Source organism: Coptis chinensis, chromosome 5 (genome assembly GCF_015680905.1).
Source record: "Coptis chinensis isolate HL-2020 chromosome 5, ASM1568090v1, whole genome shotgun sequence".
In the NCBI taxonomy this organism is placed as follows: Eukaryota; Viridiplantae; Streptophyta; class Magnoliopsida; order Ranunculales; family Ranunculaceae; genus Coptis; species Coptis chinensis.
The window spans coordinates 92,191,176-92,211,609 of NC_141460.1; the positions used below are offsets into that span (position 1 = coordinate 92,191,176).

At 36.1% G+C, this 20,434-nt stretch overlaps 2 protein-coding genes and 1 long non-coding RNA gene across 7 annotated transcripts; 2 read left to right on the forward strand and 1 right to left on the reverse strand.

Annotated features, from left to right (window-relative positions):
- Nucleotides 1-2,149: 2,149 nt before the first annotated feature.
- Nucleotides 2,150-4,070, forward strand: LOC147500094 (uncharacterized). Of its 2 annotated transcripts, none has more exons than XM_086561810.1 (5): nucleotides 2,150-2,651; nucleotides 2,917-2,996; nucleotides 3,179-3,231; nucleotides 3,311-3,371; nucleotides 3,697-4,070. In XM_086561810.1, the coding sequence occupies exons 1-5, from the start codon at nucleotides 2,564-2,566 to the stop codon at nucleotides 3,871-3,873; spliced, it is 459 nt and encodes a 152-aa protein (XP_086417936.1). In that variant the 5' UTR covers nucleotides 2,150-2,563; the 3' UTR covers nucleotides 3,874-4,070. The 2 variants fall into 2 exon arrangements, with proteins under 2 accessions (XP_086417936.1, XP_086417935.1); XM_086561809.1 differs by having other exon boundaries at nucleotides 2,475-2,651; nucleotides 3,682-4,070.
- Nucleotides 4,071-4,688: 618 nt separating this feature from the next.
- LOC147500095 (organelle RRM domain-containing protein 1, chloroplastic-like) lies at nucleotides 4,689-15,851 on the reverse strand. Of its 4 annotated transcripts, none has more exons than XM_086561807.1 (7): nucleotides 15,448-15,851; nucleotides 15,265-15,362; nucleotides 15,116-15,184; nucleotides 10,235-10,433; nucleotides 9,416-9,513; nucleotides 7,184-7,249; nucleotides 4,689-5,074 (listed from the first exon to the last, which is right to left on the reverse strand). In XM_086561807.1, the coding sequence occupies exons 1-7, from the start codon at nucleotides 15,819-15,821 to the stop codon at nucleotides 5,061-5,063; spliced, it is 918 nt and encodes a 305-aa protein (XP_086417933.1). In that variant the 5' UTR covers nucleotides 15,822-15,851; the 3' UTR covers nucleotides 4,689-5,060. The 4 variants fall into 4 exon arrangements, with proteins under 4 accessions (XP_086417933.1, XP_086417934.1, XP_086417931.1 ...); XM_086561808.1 differs by having other exon boundaries at nucleotides 4,985-5,098; XM_086561805.1 differs by lacking the exon at nucleotides 4,689-5,074 and adding an exon at nucleotides 5,215-5,614.
- Nucleotides 15,852-17,450: 1,599 nt separating this feature from the next.
- On the forward strand, nucleotides 17,451-19,133 carry LOC147500096 (uncharacterized). The gene is made up of 4 exons (XR_015194595.1): nucleotides 17,451-18,280; nucleotides 18,408-18,550; nucleotides 18,634-18,733; nucleotides 18,902-19,133. It is a non-coding gene; the product is annotated as an uncharacterized LOC147500096 (long non-coding RNA).
- The last annotated feature ends 1,301 nt before the right edge of the window (nucleotides 19,134-20,434 follow it).

A 20,434-nucleotide genomic window follows, 5' to 3' on the forward strand; every position in this document is an offset into this window, starting at 1 on the left:
TTTAGCTCAAATTACATCCAAAGCTGTGAGATGAAACTCAGGTGGATGGTTAAAACTTCCGTGTGATGGGTTGGATTTGGAGTCAACTCAATAGCAACCCATCTATACATCTAGCTTGGGCCCAAGATGAGCCTATAAAAACTGTAAGGTAAATCTAACACAAAATACAAATTTCTTATACAACCCATATTGTAGCGTTCATGAACATGTACTAAATTTGGTTGCTCTATCAATGTCTTGGTCATTCCGTTCCACACCAAGACCAAATAATGAGTCATAAACCTAGAAGCTAAACTGATCCAAGAAAAAGATAATAAATGTCCAACAAAGAAGCTGTTAATCCCTTATTTGTGTGATTTTCCTTAGTGTCAATTCTTTATTTGTCAGATTTTTCCTTAAAAGTCTCATATTTTTTTTGGAATTAGCCCAAGTGTTTAGCAAATATTGGAGACTCTGTGAAGGCTCAAAAAATAGAGTCAAGAGGGTATAGTTATAATATATATCTAAGGATATAGTATGCGCTTTGCTGCAGTAAATTTAATTCATTATTAGTCGATTTTATATCCTACACCTCACTTAACACTAATAGATATTTTGTTGTGTTACTGTTTTATTTCACTGTTATAGTTAGATTATTTGCTCAGAAATTTGCATCTAACAATCTCAGGCAAATCTCGTGAATTTGTGATCATGACGTGGTAACTGTTAAGTACTACGAGTAGTAGTAGACTTTTAGGTCCCCCATTGAGTAGGTAGAGAACTCATAGTATGTTCTATTTTAGGAGGAATGCTAGCTAGTAAGTTTAGGAAATTAAAAACTGTAATTACTTTTTTTCCCTCCCTTCTATCTATTAATCTCTTCCAACCAAATCAAGTTTAATATAAGGGAAGATGATCAAGTGAAGATCCCAAATTACAATGAACAACCAATTGGGTCATAAAGAAAGTTGGAACTTCTGAGGACCCAAATCCCAAGTGGAGTCCGATCAATTTTATCTTCATCTTTAATCCTTAGTGCCAATTGGGGCATAACACGATAGCAAACCTGTGATACCTCTGTGGCGAAGCCCCAGAAAAGGTATGATTGAAAGGCGTCTAACCCGGTGATAGGTGACAGTATTTCTAAATGTTTGAAAAGTATTTCTAAATTTCCAAATGTAACACAGCCTTGCACAGATATGAAATTTATAATTTTGTCTCCTTAGTGTTCCTTTGACATATTTTCATGAGATGTAGTCATTCAAAATTTATAGGAGTTTGCAAATTAAGTCCTGGATATGCTTCTGCTCACAGTGAGTGCTTTGCTGTATCCACACTCAAAGAATGGATGCTTGAAATTCTCCGAGAGTTGCCACATAAGCAGCAGCTAGAAGAATGTAGTGCCTTCCTCTGTGCCTATGCATGTTGGCTTTATTATATCGTTGAGATACATTGTAACCTGTGGCTCTTTTTCGTGCCAATGTTTTGAATACTTGACCCATTTTTACTTTCACATGTGGTTTCCATTTTTTAATGTGCATTTGACGGTTAGTCGGCGATATAATCAAGTTATAAGACTTTCAAAAATATTTAGGATAAACTTATTGCATGGTACAAGAGTGAAATAGCTACCAAAGAGTTTTGTATGCCACATTTTCCTTTAAAAAGAGGTGTATATTCTGGTTGTGTGGTTATTCAGAAGTCAGGTGCCATGTAGAAATACACTGTCCTCTGCATTTAGAATTTCCTCTGCATTCAGAAGTTCCTAGACCTGAATTTAGAATGTCCTCTGCATGCTAACAGAATCTCCCCATCAGTGTTTAGTGTTTACTTCATCCTGTAGTGGCCTTGACCAAGTGCATGGGATAAGGGCTGTTTGTTTGTATACCACATGAATGCCAATCCTTTCTAATATAGCTTTCTATTCTGCAGTCTCTTTTACCTTGGTAAATTGAGTTTGCCTATAAGCCTTCAAAGTTTCATGATCATAGCTTGATCACTTGTTCACTGTGCTGTGTATGCCTGGATCTCCTGTTGTTCCTTCCCACGTATGCTGCATTTATAGTTGCATTAATGAACACCTTTATAATCTCTGCATGCTCAGTCTTCCGCCTGCACAAGTTCAGAAGGTCATGCCATTCAACTGTAGATTCTTTCGCATGAGCACCAAGGCCTATATCTTGTTTCACTCCAGAAGACGCCCTCTTCGTATATTGCAGTTGAAAAGTGATGCTTGGAGTTATCTAGTGTAGATTCTTATATTGTGTCAACAAAGACGTAGAGAAGAGTTGCCATGCAGTGAAGGCATGCCTTATGTGAAAGGATAAACAACTGAACGGCATGGTCTTTTGAAACTGTGTAAGAGGAAGATCGAGCATGCAGAGTTTGTGTACTTGGCCCAATAGAGAGGAGTGTCGACCAAGGATTAAGATACTACTGATTTTTATTTTTATTTTTTTTTGTTCCTTATTTCGTTCTCAGCAGTTATGCTTGTCATAATTTTCTCCACTCCAAAAGGTAAAAGTTCACTTTTTTCATAGTGGTGACACTCAGTTTTGATTTTCGTTTTGCAGGCTATGATGATATGGCGTTTAGTGGAACTTATATGGAATTCATATACCGTGTTCCATATATTTTGATTTCAGCAGTAGCATGCCGTTTCTTGATTCCAGGTAAAATATTCTTACTCAGTTTCTGTCAAAATCAGATTGGCGGAATTTTTTGGTAAACTTATCAAAGCTCAAAGCTGTGTATATCCCTTAAAATAATTTGAAAGGTAGTTTTTTATTTATTTACAAAGATTAACTGTTTTAAGTTATTTACCTTACCAATAAAAAAAATGCACTTTGTACCATAAAGTATTTCTGCTATAGACTTTATTGGTTCTTCACTTCTTTGAGTTTCTTTCTCACTTACTCTGTATTTCTTTTCACTTAGGTATACTTAACATTATTTTAAACTTCCGACTCCATCGAAGGTGGAAGCTCAAAGATGTGCTGACAAACCTTCTTAACAAGGTGAAAGTTTATTCCTTAAAATTTGTTAACACCTTTTTGGTTCATTCAGGCTGGCATTAAATCTTATTTCTCCAGACCCAGTGTCTCTTATACTTATGTTCCCCTCATAGTTGTTATTTCCCTCCTTTTCTTTTAATGCGGGGTTTGTCCTTATATACTTACTAAGTTGTTTCATTTTGTAGCAAACGAGATATGTTGGGAACGAGATTCCAGTGAATCTTCGTATCCGCAGAACGTAAGTTTGAGAATCTAACTCTTTTCTTCTTTTATATCGTTATAAGATTGTTCATAAGTTTATATTGTTTCAATTTCAGGTTTATTATGTTTTGGGTTATGATTTTGAGCTTCAAACTAGTACTGAGCTATAAATTCATGGTATGTCTATGGCTATTGAAATATTTTGGTATTAGGAAAGATTTATGTATTGTGAGTTTAAGGAAATATTTTGTACTAACATGTTCTATAAATCTTTTAGTAAGTTGGTGGTAGTGTTATTTTATTTCTATTTTTAGTATCTTATGTACTTGGTGTACAACATGTTCTATAAATCAATAGATGCAGTTTATAAAGATAGTGAGGCACTCCACTTCTCTGTCTCCTTTGCCTTCCTTACTGCTACTATGACCGTTGACAATTATCATTCAGTTATGTAAAAGATTGGTATTTGTTTACTTTATTTATCCAGAATTCTTTTACCCAGATAACCCAGATAAGACCTCTGGTCATGGGCACACAAGTGATGATGGAAGAAGAAAATATGGGCATTTGTTTCAAACACCGCGTGGGCTTTGGGCTAAACTGTGGGCGCAGTGTTTTGAAAGTTGTGTTGGCTGGTGCGGTTTATCCAAAACAGCGTAGTTTGGTGTCGAATTTTTGATGTCTGGATTGAAGTTGTTTGGTGTTTATTTGGCTTGGTGTTTGTTTGTTCAAATTTTTTTTGTTTTTCAGGTCTCACCACCGTTAAAGATGCTTTGACGACCTAAGTTAAAGTAACCAACATCAAAGGACCTATAAACTTTCAAAAGGCCAATAACAAAACAGTAGACGAGAAATGAAGTTAAATACATTTCAATAGCTTCCATAGCTTCCAGCCTCGATGGCTAGATTTTTATATAACAAAAATGACTTGTCAGTACAAAAGTAAATTTACTGCCGGGTTCTACAAAAGTAATAAGAAGATGGTCTAAAATTGTTATCTCAAAAATTCCACCGAAAGCACTTGACATTAGGCATGTATCAGAGCACTTGTTTTAACGTAGCATAGCTTCAATAATACTCCTTGGCCCATGCAGCCATGCCCGAACAATATTGGGATCAATGACAGATTTACTAAACACAACTGTATATGAACTGAAGGGACTTGGACCGATTTGAATGAGTCAGTACTCAGTAGAATGGAGGAAGAACTTTTCAGGTTTGATCACTGTCCTTCAGGTCTCTAATTGGTGGAGAAATGTATTAGTTAATGTACGCCAAGGGATGTTGTCCTGCAGACATGCAATTTTTTTTTTTCCGAGTGAAGTAGGGTAGTAAAATTTCTCTCTTTTGTTTTGGTCTTTGTCTTTGAAAGGAACACTTCATAGTTCATACTCGTGGAGCTTTGATATCAACTATTAGATTTTTCAGACAATCTTTACCATCTATCCGTTAAGTCATTTTGTAAAAGATAGTTAAATGGCCTGATGGAGTATATGTGTGCAATCCTTTTTTTTTTTTTCCGATAATCTATGTGTGCAATCCTTCCGCTAGCTTTTCTCTGAATAATAACAGTCAACAACTGGGATTTTCAAAACAAAACACACACTTTCACTGCCGTAGTTACTTATAAGTAATTGGACAAATGCAAAATTTTCAGATAGAAGCACCTGACAACCACAATTCTAACAAAACACACCCATAACAAAATGGAACTCATCTGTCTTCCCCATCCCAAAACTCTCCTCCACCTAAGAGCAAAAAGATTGAGATATGGGGTCTACTATACTAGCTCTCCACACCTCGAAGCACATTACCATCAACAAACACGCTTCAAGAACCCAAAGCAGCAGCAACTGCCACGTCAGCTCAAGAACCACAACCTGAACCCAAATTAGTTCACTCACCTAGAATAAGTGGTGCCAATGTGACGACCAATAAGCTAAATAACTTTAGCCACTCGACACAGCTAAAAATGGTTATCAAACAAGTACAGAAGAAATAACATTATAACAACACAATAGACGAGGAATAAAATCAAATATAGTTCAATGGCCTTACATTCCAACGACAATAGCTAGATTTTTATATAACAAAATCACTCATCAGTTGCATAAAAGCAAAATTCACTGCCACGTTCTACAAACGTAAAAAACTTCAGAACCATCCAAAGAAAATGCTGGTCTAAATTTATTTGGCTTTAAAACTCCACCTAAAAGATTTCCCCCGAGAGGACAAGGGTCCATGTGTCGGCACTTGTTTTATAGTAGCAAAACTTCGACAATACTTTCTAGACACAATACTTTCTAGGATCCTTTTTCCATGTCGCAAGATCGGTATAATGGGTCTGATCAACAGATTCATTAACAGATTCCTCCACATCATCCGAATCTTCTTCACTATAAATGTCCGGCTCTTCATCGCTATAAATGTGTCGGTCATCAAATACATAGTTACAATTTGAATAAAGTTTCCCGGGTCTTGGACGTGCAACATAAAGGACTGCATGAAAGAAGATTGCGGACATTTAAAACTAGACAAGTAAAACTTAAGTGCTCAAGAACTTTCAGCATATCATAAACCATTGTCTCTTCCCACTTGTAGGGGATAGTATTTCTCTCGAAATTAGTTGATGTCAAGATTTTGGGAAAATGTTGCAAGAATGTCTTCCAAAACTCGTTGTCCCCCCCACAATTCTTCTCCTCTCTCCCTACTCGATGTCAATGCTTTAGTTATACATAACCAGTCTAATTCTTTCAACCCGTATAGGCAAGTGACGAGGCAAATGACACCAGATAGTAGAACACAGGGGAACAAGGGATCAGGAAATAACCTTCTAAGTTCTATCTATCAAAAGAGTATGGGAGAATGACCTTGATAGCGTATTAGCTTGGTAGCATTGGGAGCTCTAATGATAGCCTATTAAACATGGATACCAATCCAGAGGCAAAGTATCTGTTTCCAACACATACCGGACATGGGCGGCTCTAGATGATCGGGACCTAATCAAAGTTTGAATAGTGGACTTTCTACGATTAATATATACCAATAAAAATTGTTACATTTTTTTTATTTTTTTTCTCACAACATCTTATTGATTTGTTTACGTTATTTCATATGATCTACCATTTTCTTTTTTCTTTCTTGAATAGTCTTTGCAAAAACTTAAAACTTTAATAGATTTATTTAACAAAGAATTGCAAATAAAGAGAGAATCCAAAATAATTCTACACAATAAAACAAATATAGGAAAAAAGATGGATTATAGGGAAACCCCATAAAAGGCAAAAGAATGATAAAGGCAAGATTAAATTGTTGGCGTTATATTTGATTATTTGTTATGGGGTGACGTGTTATTTTTTTGTTGGAGAAGGCGAGGAACCAAAGGAGTTTAAGTGTTTAACACTACTTTAACGTGATTTTCTAGTTTCCAACTTTCTAATATAAAAACGTTTATTTAACGGTTAAAAATAAATGAAAAACAATAGTGGGTTTTTGTTTTAATTTTTTTCTTTTTTTTTCCACAAAATAATAGTGGGTGGGTGGATTATATTGGAAGCCCCTTGGGCTGCAGGCCCTAAGCGGAGGCCTACTTTGCTATATGGTTGAGCCGGCCCTGATATCGGATGATAATACTCCCCGATATGCCTCCAACACAAGTCCGACAATATTTAGTGAGTATATTTTGGGTGGAAAAGTGGTCTTGCAGTAACCACAAATTGTTGGGTTTGAAGAACTATTCTTGGGTGTCCTCCCATTGTTCTTCGTAAGGATTAGTCTAATCATTTTCTAAAAATGCTACTTCCTATTTATTTGCAAGTACAATGGACACGTCCAACTCGAAACGCACACATGCTAGTATTAGTATTTTATAAAAAAAAAATAAAAAATGAACAAAGCATAGCCACAACCAAAATCATAATTAGAGAAAAATGAGAAATAACATTATTAAAATTAAAACAAAAGGTAATTGATGATGTTTAAAGCCTCACCTATACCACCCTTGTGTTTAGCATCAAAGGAATAATCTGGAAGCACTACTAAAACATCTTGCAATGCTGTAGAGAAGCAATTTAAGTACATTAATTAGGCTCCATCATATCAAATAATCCGAAAGCACTACTAAAACTTCTTGCAATGCTGTAGAGAAGCAATTTAAGTATATTAATTAGGCTCCATCATATCAAATATGGGTCGTCATATTGACACGGCTAATTTTATTAAGGCGACCCAACTAACAAATAACCACATCTCCACTAAACTCTAGTTAAAACTTAGGGTGACCCAAACTCGTGTTGATACAATTTATATTACATTAATTTGTTTAGCTAGTGAACCTTATCATGACTTTTAATAAAACAATTACATCTAAAACAAAATATTTTAGTTTTACCAAACGTGCTATTCTTATTTAAAAAAATCTCCAAAAAACTCTTTTCATCCAATTCTATTGTGTGCTAGCCTGTGAGTCTAGCACACAGGCTAGACTCAATGCACTGTTGCTAGCAGTGCATTGAGTCTTTGTCTACCCGATTTTGACCTCAGTTCTATGTTGTTTGTGTTATCTGCTTGTCAAAAAGCAGTCATTGGATGCTTGCAGTCAGAACACTCAAAGGATTTTCTACTTGCTATTCCGATGGAGGGACTTAGACAGCGTATGTCGCCGGTGGAGTATCGTTCTATTCTCCGATACCGTCTCATGATTCCTTTGTACTCTGATAGTGGTCTATGCCCTGTTTGCAAAAAAAGTATACTAGATGCTTTCGGGGACCATGCAGCACATTGTAGATATTTTTCAGGTTTCAAATACCGACATGATCATGTCAGAGATATTTTATGTGATGCATTTTGGAGGGCTGGGGTACAAGTGAAGAAAGAGGCTCCCGTGAATTTTCTCACTGATCCGAATGAGGGAAGATCTACACTTCGGCCTGCGGATGTATTGATCTATAGTTGGTCTAAGGGGTGCATGTGTTGATGTAACTGGAGCCTCTCCGTTGGTAGGGCTTGGGAATATAGTCTTTGAGGTGGGAGAAGCAGCTAAGAGAGCAGCGACAGGGAAGATGGAGAAGCATGAGGAAGCTTGCACGGGTAACTAGTATTGTTTCATTCTGTTTAGTTTCGACACTTTTGGTTTCTTGGAACAACAGTCTGTTGAGCTTCTCAAGAGACTTCAGAAAGTTATGGACAATAACGTTATGACAAGCTGGTTCTAACGAGTTTGTTTTTAGAAGAATAGGATTTGCTATTCAGAAAGGATTTGCGGTGCAGCTTGTTGCACGTTTGTCCTAATTATTTGTAAAATTCCTTATCAGTATCAATAAAATTTCCACTTAAAAAAAAATGCATTTTCGAGGTCTGGGGTACAAGTGAAAAGAAGACTCCTGTTAACTTTCTCACTAATCCGAATGAGGGCAGATCGACACTTTGGTCTGCGGATGTCTTGATTTACTGTTGGCCTGAGGAAAAACATGCATGTGTTGATATCATTGGAGTCTCCGTTGGTAGGGCTGGGGAATGGTGACTTTGAGGTGGGAGAAGCAACTAAGAGAGTAGCAACAGGGAAGATGGAGAAGCATTAGAAAGCTTGTAGGGTTAACCAATATTGTTTTATTCCATTCAGTTTCGACACTTTTGGATTCTTGGGACAACAGTCTGTTGAGCTCCTCAAGAGACTTCCGAAAATTATAGACAATAATATTATGACAACTGGTTCTAATGAGTTTGTTTTTAGAATAAGAGGATTTGCTATTCAGAAAGAACTTGCGGCGAAGCTTGTTGCACGTTTGTCCTAATTTTTTGTAATACTCGTTATTATTTTTTTTTAAAAATGTTCATCACTTTTAGCAACAAAAACAATTTCACTGTAAATTTTTTTAGTAGGAATAGAAAAGAAAATTGAAAGCACACACCAAAAAAATTCAAAATTATGTTACTCAATCTATTATTACAAAAAATTTCAATGTAGTATGTTAAATATGATTTAGTTTTTGTGTTTATTTTTTATTATTTTTATTTTTGTGATTTTAGTTGGAGTTTAATTTGTGCTTGTTTTTTTGTTTTTATTATTATTTTTTTGTTTATATCACCCCTAGTAATTCTAATTATTGTTTACCTAAGTGGTGGTCCACTTGTTAGTTGGGTCGCACTTGTTAAAATTGGTGGGGTCAATATGACGACTCTTAAATATTCAAAAAACATTTCAAAACACAGAAATTACCAACCCTTAAGTTTAGTAGAGGTTTTCTTATCAATTTCAGCACCAAATCCAAATGGAACCATAGACCAAATAGCGTAAACTTTATTTCTTGCGTCATTTTCACTGACAAAAATGTCAAGAGGACAAAGTTAAAGATAAATATGGATCATATAAGTGGCAATATAAAGGAAAATATACTCTATCAATTCACAACGAGACTTTCAAATTTGTCTCTAGTTTAATCAGGGGAATCTTCACAGGGTCTTTCAATCCCTTTCATCCAAAAGATACTGCCATGTTCCATACAATAGTTTTAAAGACTCACAATGTTAGAAACTGAGAATATCTCGAAAACAAACATGGTACATTCTGATTGGTAGATCATGAATAACATAAAAAGTGAATATGATTCATACATCGATGGTGTGGTACAGAGGACCTACCTGCATACTCCCCTCCCAAACTCTGGAATCGTTGCAACCTCAACCCTTGCAGCTTCTTGTCTTATATTTAAATAAAAATCTAAACTTTAAAGACTTCAACATTAGCTATACTTAGGCGATCCCTATGAATGTAATGATGATATTATTCAACCCATTTCTTGATGTGCCTAACCTATATTGTATCCCCGAGCCTCTTCCTAAAATCATAGAACTTGCCCTCTCCACAAGTTCGAGCTTATGGAAAATTGGCAATTTGCCATGATATCAGGGCTCATGTTGTAAGAGGTATTGGATTCAAGTCTTTCCACGAATAGTAATTAGGAAGGAAGTGTTTATTTGGGATGGTTAGCAAAAACATTGACCCTTTCAGGACACATAAGAACACATTTTTCTAACTTTACCTTCCGATAATTGTGGCTAACAATCGAATACAATAATCAATGACATCAAACCCTCTGAGTTTGCATTTAGGATGCTTTAGATGAACAAGCCAATGATCATAATTCCACTCTGAGTTAAACTTAGACATATAGTAATAACTATATATGTCATTAAGTCGGTGATTATAATTAAGAGGGGTAAAGTGAACGATTGGTTGACCTGCAAGAGAAGAAAGAGGTCCACAATAAAAACAATAAAAATTTTAAATTAAGAGAAACACATTGAGGAAATAAAATAAAGTAAAACGCAAATATATTGCACATACTGATATGCCAAACGTATTGAAACCATAGTAGACAGTTGATTCCTCATATACAGACAAAATGGCGGAATCCCGCAACAATTTGGATATTTCCCTTCAACTACAATATATTGTATTATTTCTACTACGGATAAGTGCAAATGATGCATCAAATAGTTCCCAACCTTTGATCCTAATCCCAAATTGGTTGATGTTTTGATTTGTTTAGCTTAAGTTACTTTTAGGGATAAAATTTTAATTTCAAATAGTATTTTTTAGTTTCTTACTTGAATTATAGTTCTAGTTTCTAATTATTCAGTTGCTTGAGCCTATGTGTGAAGCTGCCGACCTTTGTCCAACCGTAATTGTTGATTAATATGCATTGTGGTAGAAAAGATTTCTCTTATGTGGCTAAGTTTATGTGATTGTGGAAACTCCAATTTTTAAGAGACACTTCCACCCAAGTTTTGGATTTTCAATCTGATCGTGGTCTTCGTGCTTTGTAGATTTGGAAGTGGTGTGTTTGATCCAGGGCACAATCTAGAGGACTAGTTCTTGAGGTGCTCAACGGTGAGGCAAGATAATGAGTCTATGGCCTATGTTTAACAAAATTATGCTATGTTAAGGTTTCATTCATTGTACATGAAAGCTCTTTGTTTGATAGTTGATTGTTTGTTTACAAGTTGAAGAAGTCACATATACAAGTTTGTAGCATGGGTTGGTTGACCCAAGGGTTCTTCCTAAAAATCTGTGTCGTGGATGTGATTTAGTTTAATTTGTATACTTACATTCACTGCAAAGAAGTTATCATCTCCCTCTAATAGATTAAGTTACTAATGACTAATTACTTTGGACTAATTAGAGTAATAGGTTAGTAAGAAATTCACTAGAATTATCAAACACTTCCCAATTACATATTTGTAAGAATTTAATTTTGCTTTGTTCGTGCCTAAGCAAGTTGATTACCTTTGAGTAGGATTGCATCCTATACACAACGTCGTTACTTTTGCACAATGTTTTATGCGTGCAAGTTGAAAAATTCTCGACTTTGTAATCTGGAGAGGATTTTAATTAGGGAAATTGGAATTAGAGCATTGTTATGAACTAGCTTGGTTGTACGGTCAAAATATTTGAAATAATCTCTGATTCAAAGAATGCAGAGCCTAATCTCTGTTTCACTGAAACAAGAGCCTGGTTTTTTCTATTTTCTTCTTAGCTTTCTCTATCATTTTTCATTACATATAGCACTTGCTTTCTCTCTCTACAACCCGATGATATCTAGGCCATACACGTGCCATCATCTAGTATCACCTAACTCTAAAAGATTGAAATACTAAACTACCCTAGTGCATTTAAAGTAAGACACACATAACCTTTGCCATGTCTTGGGACATGACAATACCTTCCCCTCTAAACATCCTTGTCCTCAAGGATGAATGTTTGGGATCCTTATACGGCTTGTACATGAGTCCATTCATCAGCCGCTGCTTATCTATCTTTTTTGCAAGTACCGTGGCTTGACTCTTCAAGGCACCATTTTCACCTAGGATGAAAGTTTGGGAACCTTCTGTTTCTCGTACATGATATCCAGTCCTCAGGCGATGCCTATCTATCCTTTTTACAGCTTCAATCACCAGAGTTTCAAAGTATCATTTTCACGATGCAACTTGATACCATCCATAGTAGCCATAGCTATAACTAATCTTGCACCATTCATCATGCACCTAAGCGTATTAGCCAGACCAATATGATTTAAATCAGCTTAAGCAGCAGTAATGGCACGAGGGTCCTCCTGGGATGAATAATGAAACGCAAAGATCTCTTTCTGGCAGCAAGTAGCATAGTGCAACTTCACATCAGCGGGTACCAACAGATTATCAGAAGTTTCAACAAGGAAATTGATCTTGAGCATTGTGCAGTCGCATACTCACCTGCACAAAAGGTTTATATAGCTTCTTCACTTGTTTCATGGAAACACCTCTATCTGCTGCCTTAGGATCTAAACCACCAGTGACTTTAGTAGCTTCAGTGATTCCTTTGAAAACACCAATAGGCACCTTAGTAATTATGTCAGGAAATTTTTCTGCTTGGTCTTCGATGCTGGTTCTTCCTTTTCTACAAGCAAGTATAAGAGGAACACAAGTTGTACGGTCAAAAGTGATGGCAAAGCACCTGTCATTGACCAGTGATAAGTTTTCACACAAGTAGAGCTTGCTAACAACTTCTCCCATGTTCACAGATTCAATGCTACCTCTATCACGATTCTTGGCAACAGAAATAGAGGGCAAAATTTTGTTGTTAATCACGTCCACAAGTGGTCTTCTATTAGATAAGCTAGTATCCCTTGGCCTGATTCTCTCATATAGTAAATGAAGTACCTCCTCCAAATTTTTATTTTCTTCACTAGTGCTAGTATTTTCATTAATGTGAAAACAAGTTAGTGCTGGGCCAGTACTCAGCTGCTTCTCAAAACTGCGAGCAAGGAGAACTGAAGGTGTAAAAGGAGGGCTCCTGACCAATTTTGGGAGACTACTAGTATGAGAAATCAGTTGAATCCCAATAATTTCACCAATAAGAGAAGCCAAAATAGGTGAGTTGTCATTTATTATATTCACCAAATATCCATGTAAACTCTTTCTATACTCAGCAAGGATCATGAGCCTCCCGACAAATTGATGGACACTGATCAAGTCACTTATAGAAAAATCTTGTCCCATAAATGCTTTGGCTGCTTCTGCAAGCTTCCCTTCCAAAACACAACTTCTCACCAATTCAAAAATAGAAGAGCATGCTCAGAAAAGTTGATGACACATAAACTCTTGCACCACGGAATCACCATGCCGAGCATGATAATGAATTGCACCAGCCATTGCATCACCTTTCAAAACCTTACAATAATTATCAACTAAAATAGCCAGCCATCTCATCTTAATTGTTTGCTTCACAAACCAAACCAGCAACATTCTTGACGAAAAGTAATTCGCCAAAATCACCACCTGATGCAACAATTGTGCTTTAAGCACCGCCGACAACTTACAATACTCAGAAAGCTCATCTTGCGATCCAGCATGAAGAGCTTGTCGAACTGTTACAACATCTCCAGCTAGTGACTTATCCATATTTTCATAAACATAACCTTTTCCTCTATCAAACAACCGCCTTAATTCACAAAACTTCCAAATAATAACCCTCGCCACTATAACCAAATCTAAAACAGCATGCCCATCCAACTTCTGATAGATTTTCCCACACTTCCCATCAAATAAAACCGGAAGTTCACAGTTAAAGGCCGAGGCAAAACCAGAAGAACCCCTATAATCAGATTTCTTCTCATTTTTATTTTTTGGTTTTTCAGAAACAACCTCAAGTAAACCCCATTTGTTTCTAACACTATCAATACCATTTTTTGATGAAACAATTACATATGAATCTACAAAAGTCAAACGACATGATGATTTACCTTCGTTGAGTAGTTTAATTGGTTCTGTCATTGATGATTCGTTGACTGAAGTCGATGGTGTTTTCATTTACTAGTTGACTGGAAGTTGATGGTGTTTTTCATTCTACTAGTTAGAATTCTAATGGAGTGTTTGAAAGTCCTGAATCAGTTTTTTCTCCATTTTGTATACCCCATATCATAAAGGAGCTTCAGCTTGTCAAAGCTCATCTATCCTTTTCTCATAAATGCTGTCATCTTTGCCAAGGATCGAATGCTCTTGATACCAATTGTTATTAAACTAGCTTGGTTGTACGGTCAAAATATTTGAAATAATCTCTGATTCAAAGAATGCAGAGCCTAATCTCTGTTTCACTGAAACAAGAGCCTGGTTTTTTCTATTTTCTTCTTAGCTTTCTCTATCATTTTTCATTACATATAGCACTTGCTTTCTCTCTCTTCTACAACCTGATGATATCTAGGCCATACACGTGCCATCATCTAGTATCACCTAACTCTAAAAGATTGAAATACTAAACTACCCTAGTGCATTTAAAGTAAGACACACATAACCTTTGCCATGTCTTGGGACATGACAAGCATATGTGTTTCTCAAAAAGGAAAATGAAAACACGTGTCAAAGGCTAAAGCCCCAAACATATGAAACCAATCCATCCCATCACGTTAACGCTATTAACCCATTTCAACAATAAAGCTGTAAGCCCTTCTATTTAGTATTTACATACTTCATCAGTGTATTAATATTTGTTAATTTTGATTGCTTATCCCGAACCCAATCATCTCGCTACAATCAACATTAATCGCCAATCATCCAATTTCTAAACTTGTCTTCTCTAACTATTAAGAACCACTGACTTCTTCGAGAACTATTGGTGAACAATTGTGTTTTTTCTGATTGATCTAAACCACCATTTCATAAGTAGCAGTTAAAAATTTTCAATTACATTCGATCGGGGATTAGTTGTTAATTGTTAGTATTGTGGACCGGTTTTGGTGTTGTGCAGCCAATACATAATATCGTCATTTTAAACTTGTAAAAATGCGACAACATTAATAGAGCAACACAATGTATACAATGTCTGATTTCAATGCAAGTGATATCGCATAAGACACAAACTATTCTACTAAAATTAAAAAGCTTACCAGTGAGGTCCTTGTTCCGAGCACCGTAGCAGGTATCTTTAATGATAAACTGAATAGTTGGACAACATCCTATAGAGAAAATATACAAGCAGCTTTATCAAGAACCCATCTCATCATATAATATAACCTTGAACTACGAAAGCACTTACCTCTAAGCTTATAGTGGAGACTTTTATCAAATTCAGCACCAAAACCAAAGATATGGTCACATGAAACAAGGTAAATTCTCTTTCTTGCTTCTTCTTTCCTGAAGCACATATAAGTTGTTACGCTTCGATGAGACTATTATAGCACAAGAAAAGGAAAGAGAATGGGCAAGAACGTTTTCTTACGTTGGAAAAAAACAAGCTAGAGTGTCAACATAAAAATCAAACAACTCTTGTTCTGAAAAGAAATCTAATCCATAGAAAGTATAGCCAACAAGCCAATGATTCTCATCGCCGCGTCCACGGTTCACAGGATCCCTTGCCTCCTTCACGATAGAATACAAGTTTGTGATCCGCTGAGGATTCCAATCAAAATTATCCGTAGTAGGACCAGTGATTTTTAAATCAGAGTGATAAAAGCGTCTACAATTGACAAGAATTGAGGAGAAAATTGGTGTTGTTGCTGCGATGATTGAAGAAGATTTTGGGAAATATTGGTTTTTGGTGGTGGCTAATGAGAGAAAAAGGATACTTCTTCTTCGAGCAGCAGTGGTAGCCATTGTTTATAGAGAAATTAAAACGAGTGGGGTTTAATTCAGTGTCTAGAAAACCGGACCGGACCGGTGGTTGAACCGGGGTCCGACCGGAACCGGTAAATTTTCGGTTCGGTTCAGTTAAAACTTGAATTTATGGTTGGACCCTCGGTCTAAGCTGAAACCGTGGTTGAACCGGCGAACCGGTTGAACCGGTTCAGCTCTAAACCGGATCACCCTTACATAATTTTTTTTTTTTTTTTTTTTTTTTTTGAAAAATTGATAATATGGAGAGTTGAACCTAACACCTAAACAAGATAATCCAAACTCCAAACCAACATACTACTATGTATTTCTTGTATAATAAATTTATTTTGATATATAATACCAATTAATATTGAATTAAAACATGTATTTATTTATTTTATTATTGTAATTATTAAAAAATTTACTAAATAAACATCAATCGGTCCGACCGAGTCGAACCATGGTTGAACCTGGTTGAACCATTTTAACAAAAAATCGGTTCGATCACCGGTTCGGTTTTCAAAACATTGGTTTAATTAAAGCTGTGTTCGTTACTTTGTTTAGCTTACGTAGTCAGAGGGCAGGAGCTGCTAAACAAGGCCCAAAATATCGATATCGATCAATATATCGGTGTATCCAAAAACCGATATATATCGGATATTTCGGATATATCCATTTTTTTTGGTAACCAGTCCAAACTATTTAAAATATCGGAAATATCGGATATATCGGAAATATCGGAAATATATTGGAAATATCGGATTTATATTTTAAAATGGTCAAAAAGTCAACCGATATATATCGATTATATCGGAAATATCGATTATATCGGCGATATAAAGTTTCATATCGGAAATTCCGATATATATCGGAAAAAAGGGTTCTATATTCGGTGGATATATGTCGGAAATATCGATGTCGGTGTACCAAAATACCGATATATATCGGATATATCGCCGATATTTTGGTCCATGCTGCTAAACACTAGTCACATAGGATTTTTAGGGTTTTTACTTTTTACGTTGCCGGGCCAAATATCGCATACCAAAACTTGAATTTCAAGTTTGTAACCTGGAATAAGTCCCATGGAGAGCTGCCCTATAATAGGTTGCTATAGTGCTGCCACATAGGATTTTTAGTATTTTTTGTTGCCCAACTAAATTTGAGAGGTAAAAAACTCAAAATCAGTTTCAATGGAGGTGCTAAAGGGATACGAACGACACAGTTTATGCCGTCTGTCGAAATTTAACACACGGATGATAAAAATTGTGTCGTCCGTCTCCCGAGACTTATTATGGCGGCTGCTAGACAAGACCACAAATTTGGCTGGGGTTTATTACACTAGCCAAATTTATGAGTTTTCTAACAGCCCCATTGGAATGATATTTGGTTTTTGGGGTGCCATATGGTCTTCATTGGACTTGCTCTTAAGTTGAAATTATTTTGGACGGATAGCATAGTTTCTGCCATCCATCGAAATTTAACACACAGACGACAAAAACTGTGATAATGTCCGTCTCCCAAAACTTATTATTATTATTTGTCCTATCTTGGAACTCATTAGTACAGTGATGTGTGAATGTTCAATTCATCTCTTATGAGTAGTAATGCAGGTAGGTTGTTGGGTTTCATAATTCATATAACCAATGTTAATGTACTCTGGGCGTCTGTTTGTTTGTTCGGTTTTCATGCTTTTTTTAGATAGATATATTGTGAATTGATGTGTTTGTGGTTTACTATAATAGTACCGAATTGACTGCGATTTAAGAAATGGCGAGGTCCAGAGGCAATCCAATACGTAATGTGTCGAACTTCAGTTTTTTTTTTTTTTTTTTTATATAAAGTAGTCTTTAAATGCATGGTGTTGTTTAGTGCTTACTGTCTTATTGCTTTTCACTGTATTATTGCTTTATAGACTGCGCACTTCATATATAACCAAATTATTTTCCATTTGCCAGCGTTTGGAAATGGCTGGGACCGGGGACCATCCAAATTTGCTTTCTGTTAGTGATAATAGTCTGCGCCAACAACAACAGCAGGCTCAGAATATTAGAGAAAGAGAGAGGCTTCCTTATAGATCAATGTTCAGTCCCCTCTTCAAATCCTGGTTATGTTTGTCGTTCTTTAATTCATATTCGTTCAGATATATGGGACATCCAAATGGGAAAGTAGCACGAGCCTCTCATTTGGTATTTGTGGCTTTTGTAGCCTCTAGAAAATATTCTAATATGGATGACAGAGTGTTGCTAAAGGAACAATTAGTTTATTACATGCAAAGAGCTTTGGAGGTGTCTAAAAATACTGAAACTCATCCTTACATGCGGCGCAATGCTTACTTTATTTACTTTTTTGGTTAATACTCGCCTGTTTATGTAACAGTTCTAGAGGTTGGTGATGGGGTATTCGAGGTGTTGTCTACATCTGGGGATACACATTTGGGTGGTGATGATTTTGACAAGGTTTTTACAACTACCTTCAGACCAATCCTCTCTCTCTCTCTCTCCGCACACACACATTTTGCTTTTAAAAATGTTACATGTTGTAGCAAGCAACTGCTCACTGAATAAAGAATCTGTAGTCTAACAGAGAATTGTTGATTAGCTTGCTTTGAACTTCAAAAGAGATGAAGGTATTGATCTTTTGAAGGACAAACAAGCCCTTCAGCGCCTCACCGAAGCTGCTGAAAAAGCCAAGATAGAATTGTCGTCCTTGACACAAACAAATATAAGGTATGTAATTCATATTTGTGTTACCTCCCTTTTTGTATCTATAAACTATTGTTTTTGATTGAGGATTTCTTTAAATTTCCCAGTTTACATTTTCATCACTGCAACGGCAGATGGTCCCAAGCACATTGATACCAGTCTTACAAGAGCAAAGTTTGAGGAGTTGTGTTCTGACCTCCATGATAGGTATGTGATTTTTTCCAGTGAGTAACTTCACCCATATGCATAAGTAGAATGTCCGTCTTGCTTATATTTATTCATTAGTTACTCTGGTGTATCGGATTTTATGTACGGTATTTGTAATACTTATAAGTCGTCTACTTTACTTGAAGCTGACGTAGGTTTGTATTGTAGACTTAAAACACCAGTTGATAGTGCCTTAAAAGACGCAAAGCTCTCTTTTAAGGACATAGATGAGGTTATCCTTGTTGGTGGATCAATTCGTATTCCAGCACTGCAGGAACTTGTCAAGAAAATTATTGGAAAATAACCCAATGTTACTGTCAATCCTGATGAAGTTGTTGCTCTTGGAGTTGCAGTTCAAGTTAGTTGTGTTATTCTTGGTTTCTCTACCTGTCAAACCAGCCTTTAATTGGCTTTGCTGTATGAGTTTTGATTATAAAAAAGAAAGGTTAGATTTCCATTTTTAATTTCAGGTTTTGAATAAAACGAATTCTTTAATTGAATCTAAAAGATTTTAGTTCATTTATCAAGTTTTCAAAATTTTAAATTAAGCCGGTCTAATATTAATGTCTTGTGTTTTCTTGATGGCATATATCAGTTGAACGCTTGTGGGGAGTCTACTTTGTTTGCTGTTCTTAACAGAATGGATTTCTTGCAATAAGCTTAGAAATGGAGTTATCCCAATTCCTCTAGCAACAAGAAGTAAGCTATTGTATCTGCAGTGAAGATTGTTTCAAAGGTTAAAAACTTTTAAGGTAGATAACCAAATTCATTAGTATCGCTATACTGAATCGTCAACTTCGTCAGTTGTTTTGCATAACACTACGGGTACTAATTAAGTAGGCCACAAATCCATGGTAGTGATATGAAAAAAATACTTAAATATAGTTTCATCCATCTGGCATGTGGTTCTCTTCTTATCTATTTTTTATTTTTGTTATGGCATTTCAATTCTATGTAGGAAGAAGAATTAAAGCCATGAAAGTGATTTTATGGATGCAGTTGATGTCTGCTTACCATTGATACAAGCAGCTATAGGAGATATAGAGAAGGGAGTTTTCCCAAAAGTTGCTCGATAAGTATTGAAATACCCACTTCTCCTCTTAAAAACAAGCTAGGTATATGTACTTGTGTTTTGGGTTAGACTTTACTTACAAATCAAATTACATGAAAATGGGGTCACGACGTGTGAACGTCATCACCCATAGCGATGAGTGTGCGTCTGGTTAAGGACCGGTTTGTCGAATTGTTATAATTCGGCACTTGAGCAATCATATTCTTAATGCTCACTACAACAGAAAGGGTGCAACGCCATATACCATCGCTAAAAGTCCTAAAAGGCGTTGCAATAGACCAATTGCAACGCCAAACAGGATGTCGCAAAGGCGCTGCTAAAAAGTGGGTCACAAAAGATAAATTGCGACGCAATATATGGCGTTGCAAAAGCTCCCAGTCTTTTGCGACGCCATTGGTCATTGCTACTATTGTATCCTCGTTGCTACTTCTATTTTTCAAATTTAATTGATATTAAAAATATTTTAACTTTTTAGCAACGCCTGGCGTTGCAAAAGATAACTTGTAACAATACCATCAAGCGTGGCAAAATGTGTACCTTTACCTACGCTTTGAGGCGTCGCAAATAGCAACCTTTTAGCTACACACTACACCATAAATGGGGTTTAGCAACAATTATAATCGTTACTT

Coding starts and splice junctions, on each gene's coding strand:
- LOC147500094 (XM_086561809.1), top strand. CDS start 2,564: ATGGCGTTTAGTGGAACTTATATGGAATTCATATACCGTGTTCCATAT. Junction 3,232..3,310: donor AATCTTCGTATCCGCAGAAC/GTAAGTTTGAGA, acceptor TTTCAATTTCAG/GTTTATTATGTTTTGGGTTA. Junction 3,372..3,681: donor TACTGAGCTATAAATTCATG/GTATGTCTATGG, acceptor TTATTTATCCAG/AATTCTTTTACCCAGATAAC.
- LOC147500095 (XM_086561805.1), bottom strand. CDS start 15,821: ATGGCTACCACTGCTGCTCGAAGAAGAAGTATCCTTTTTCTCTCATTA. Junction 15,185..15,264: donor TCTCCACTATAAGCTTAGAG/GTAAGTGCTTTC, acceptor TTTTCTCTATAG/GATGTTGTCCAACTATTCAG. Junction 10,434..15,115: donor TCGGAACAAGGACCTCACTG/GTAAGCTTTTTA, acceptor CTTCTCTTGCAG/GTCAACCAATCGTTCACTTT.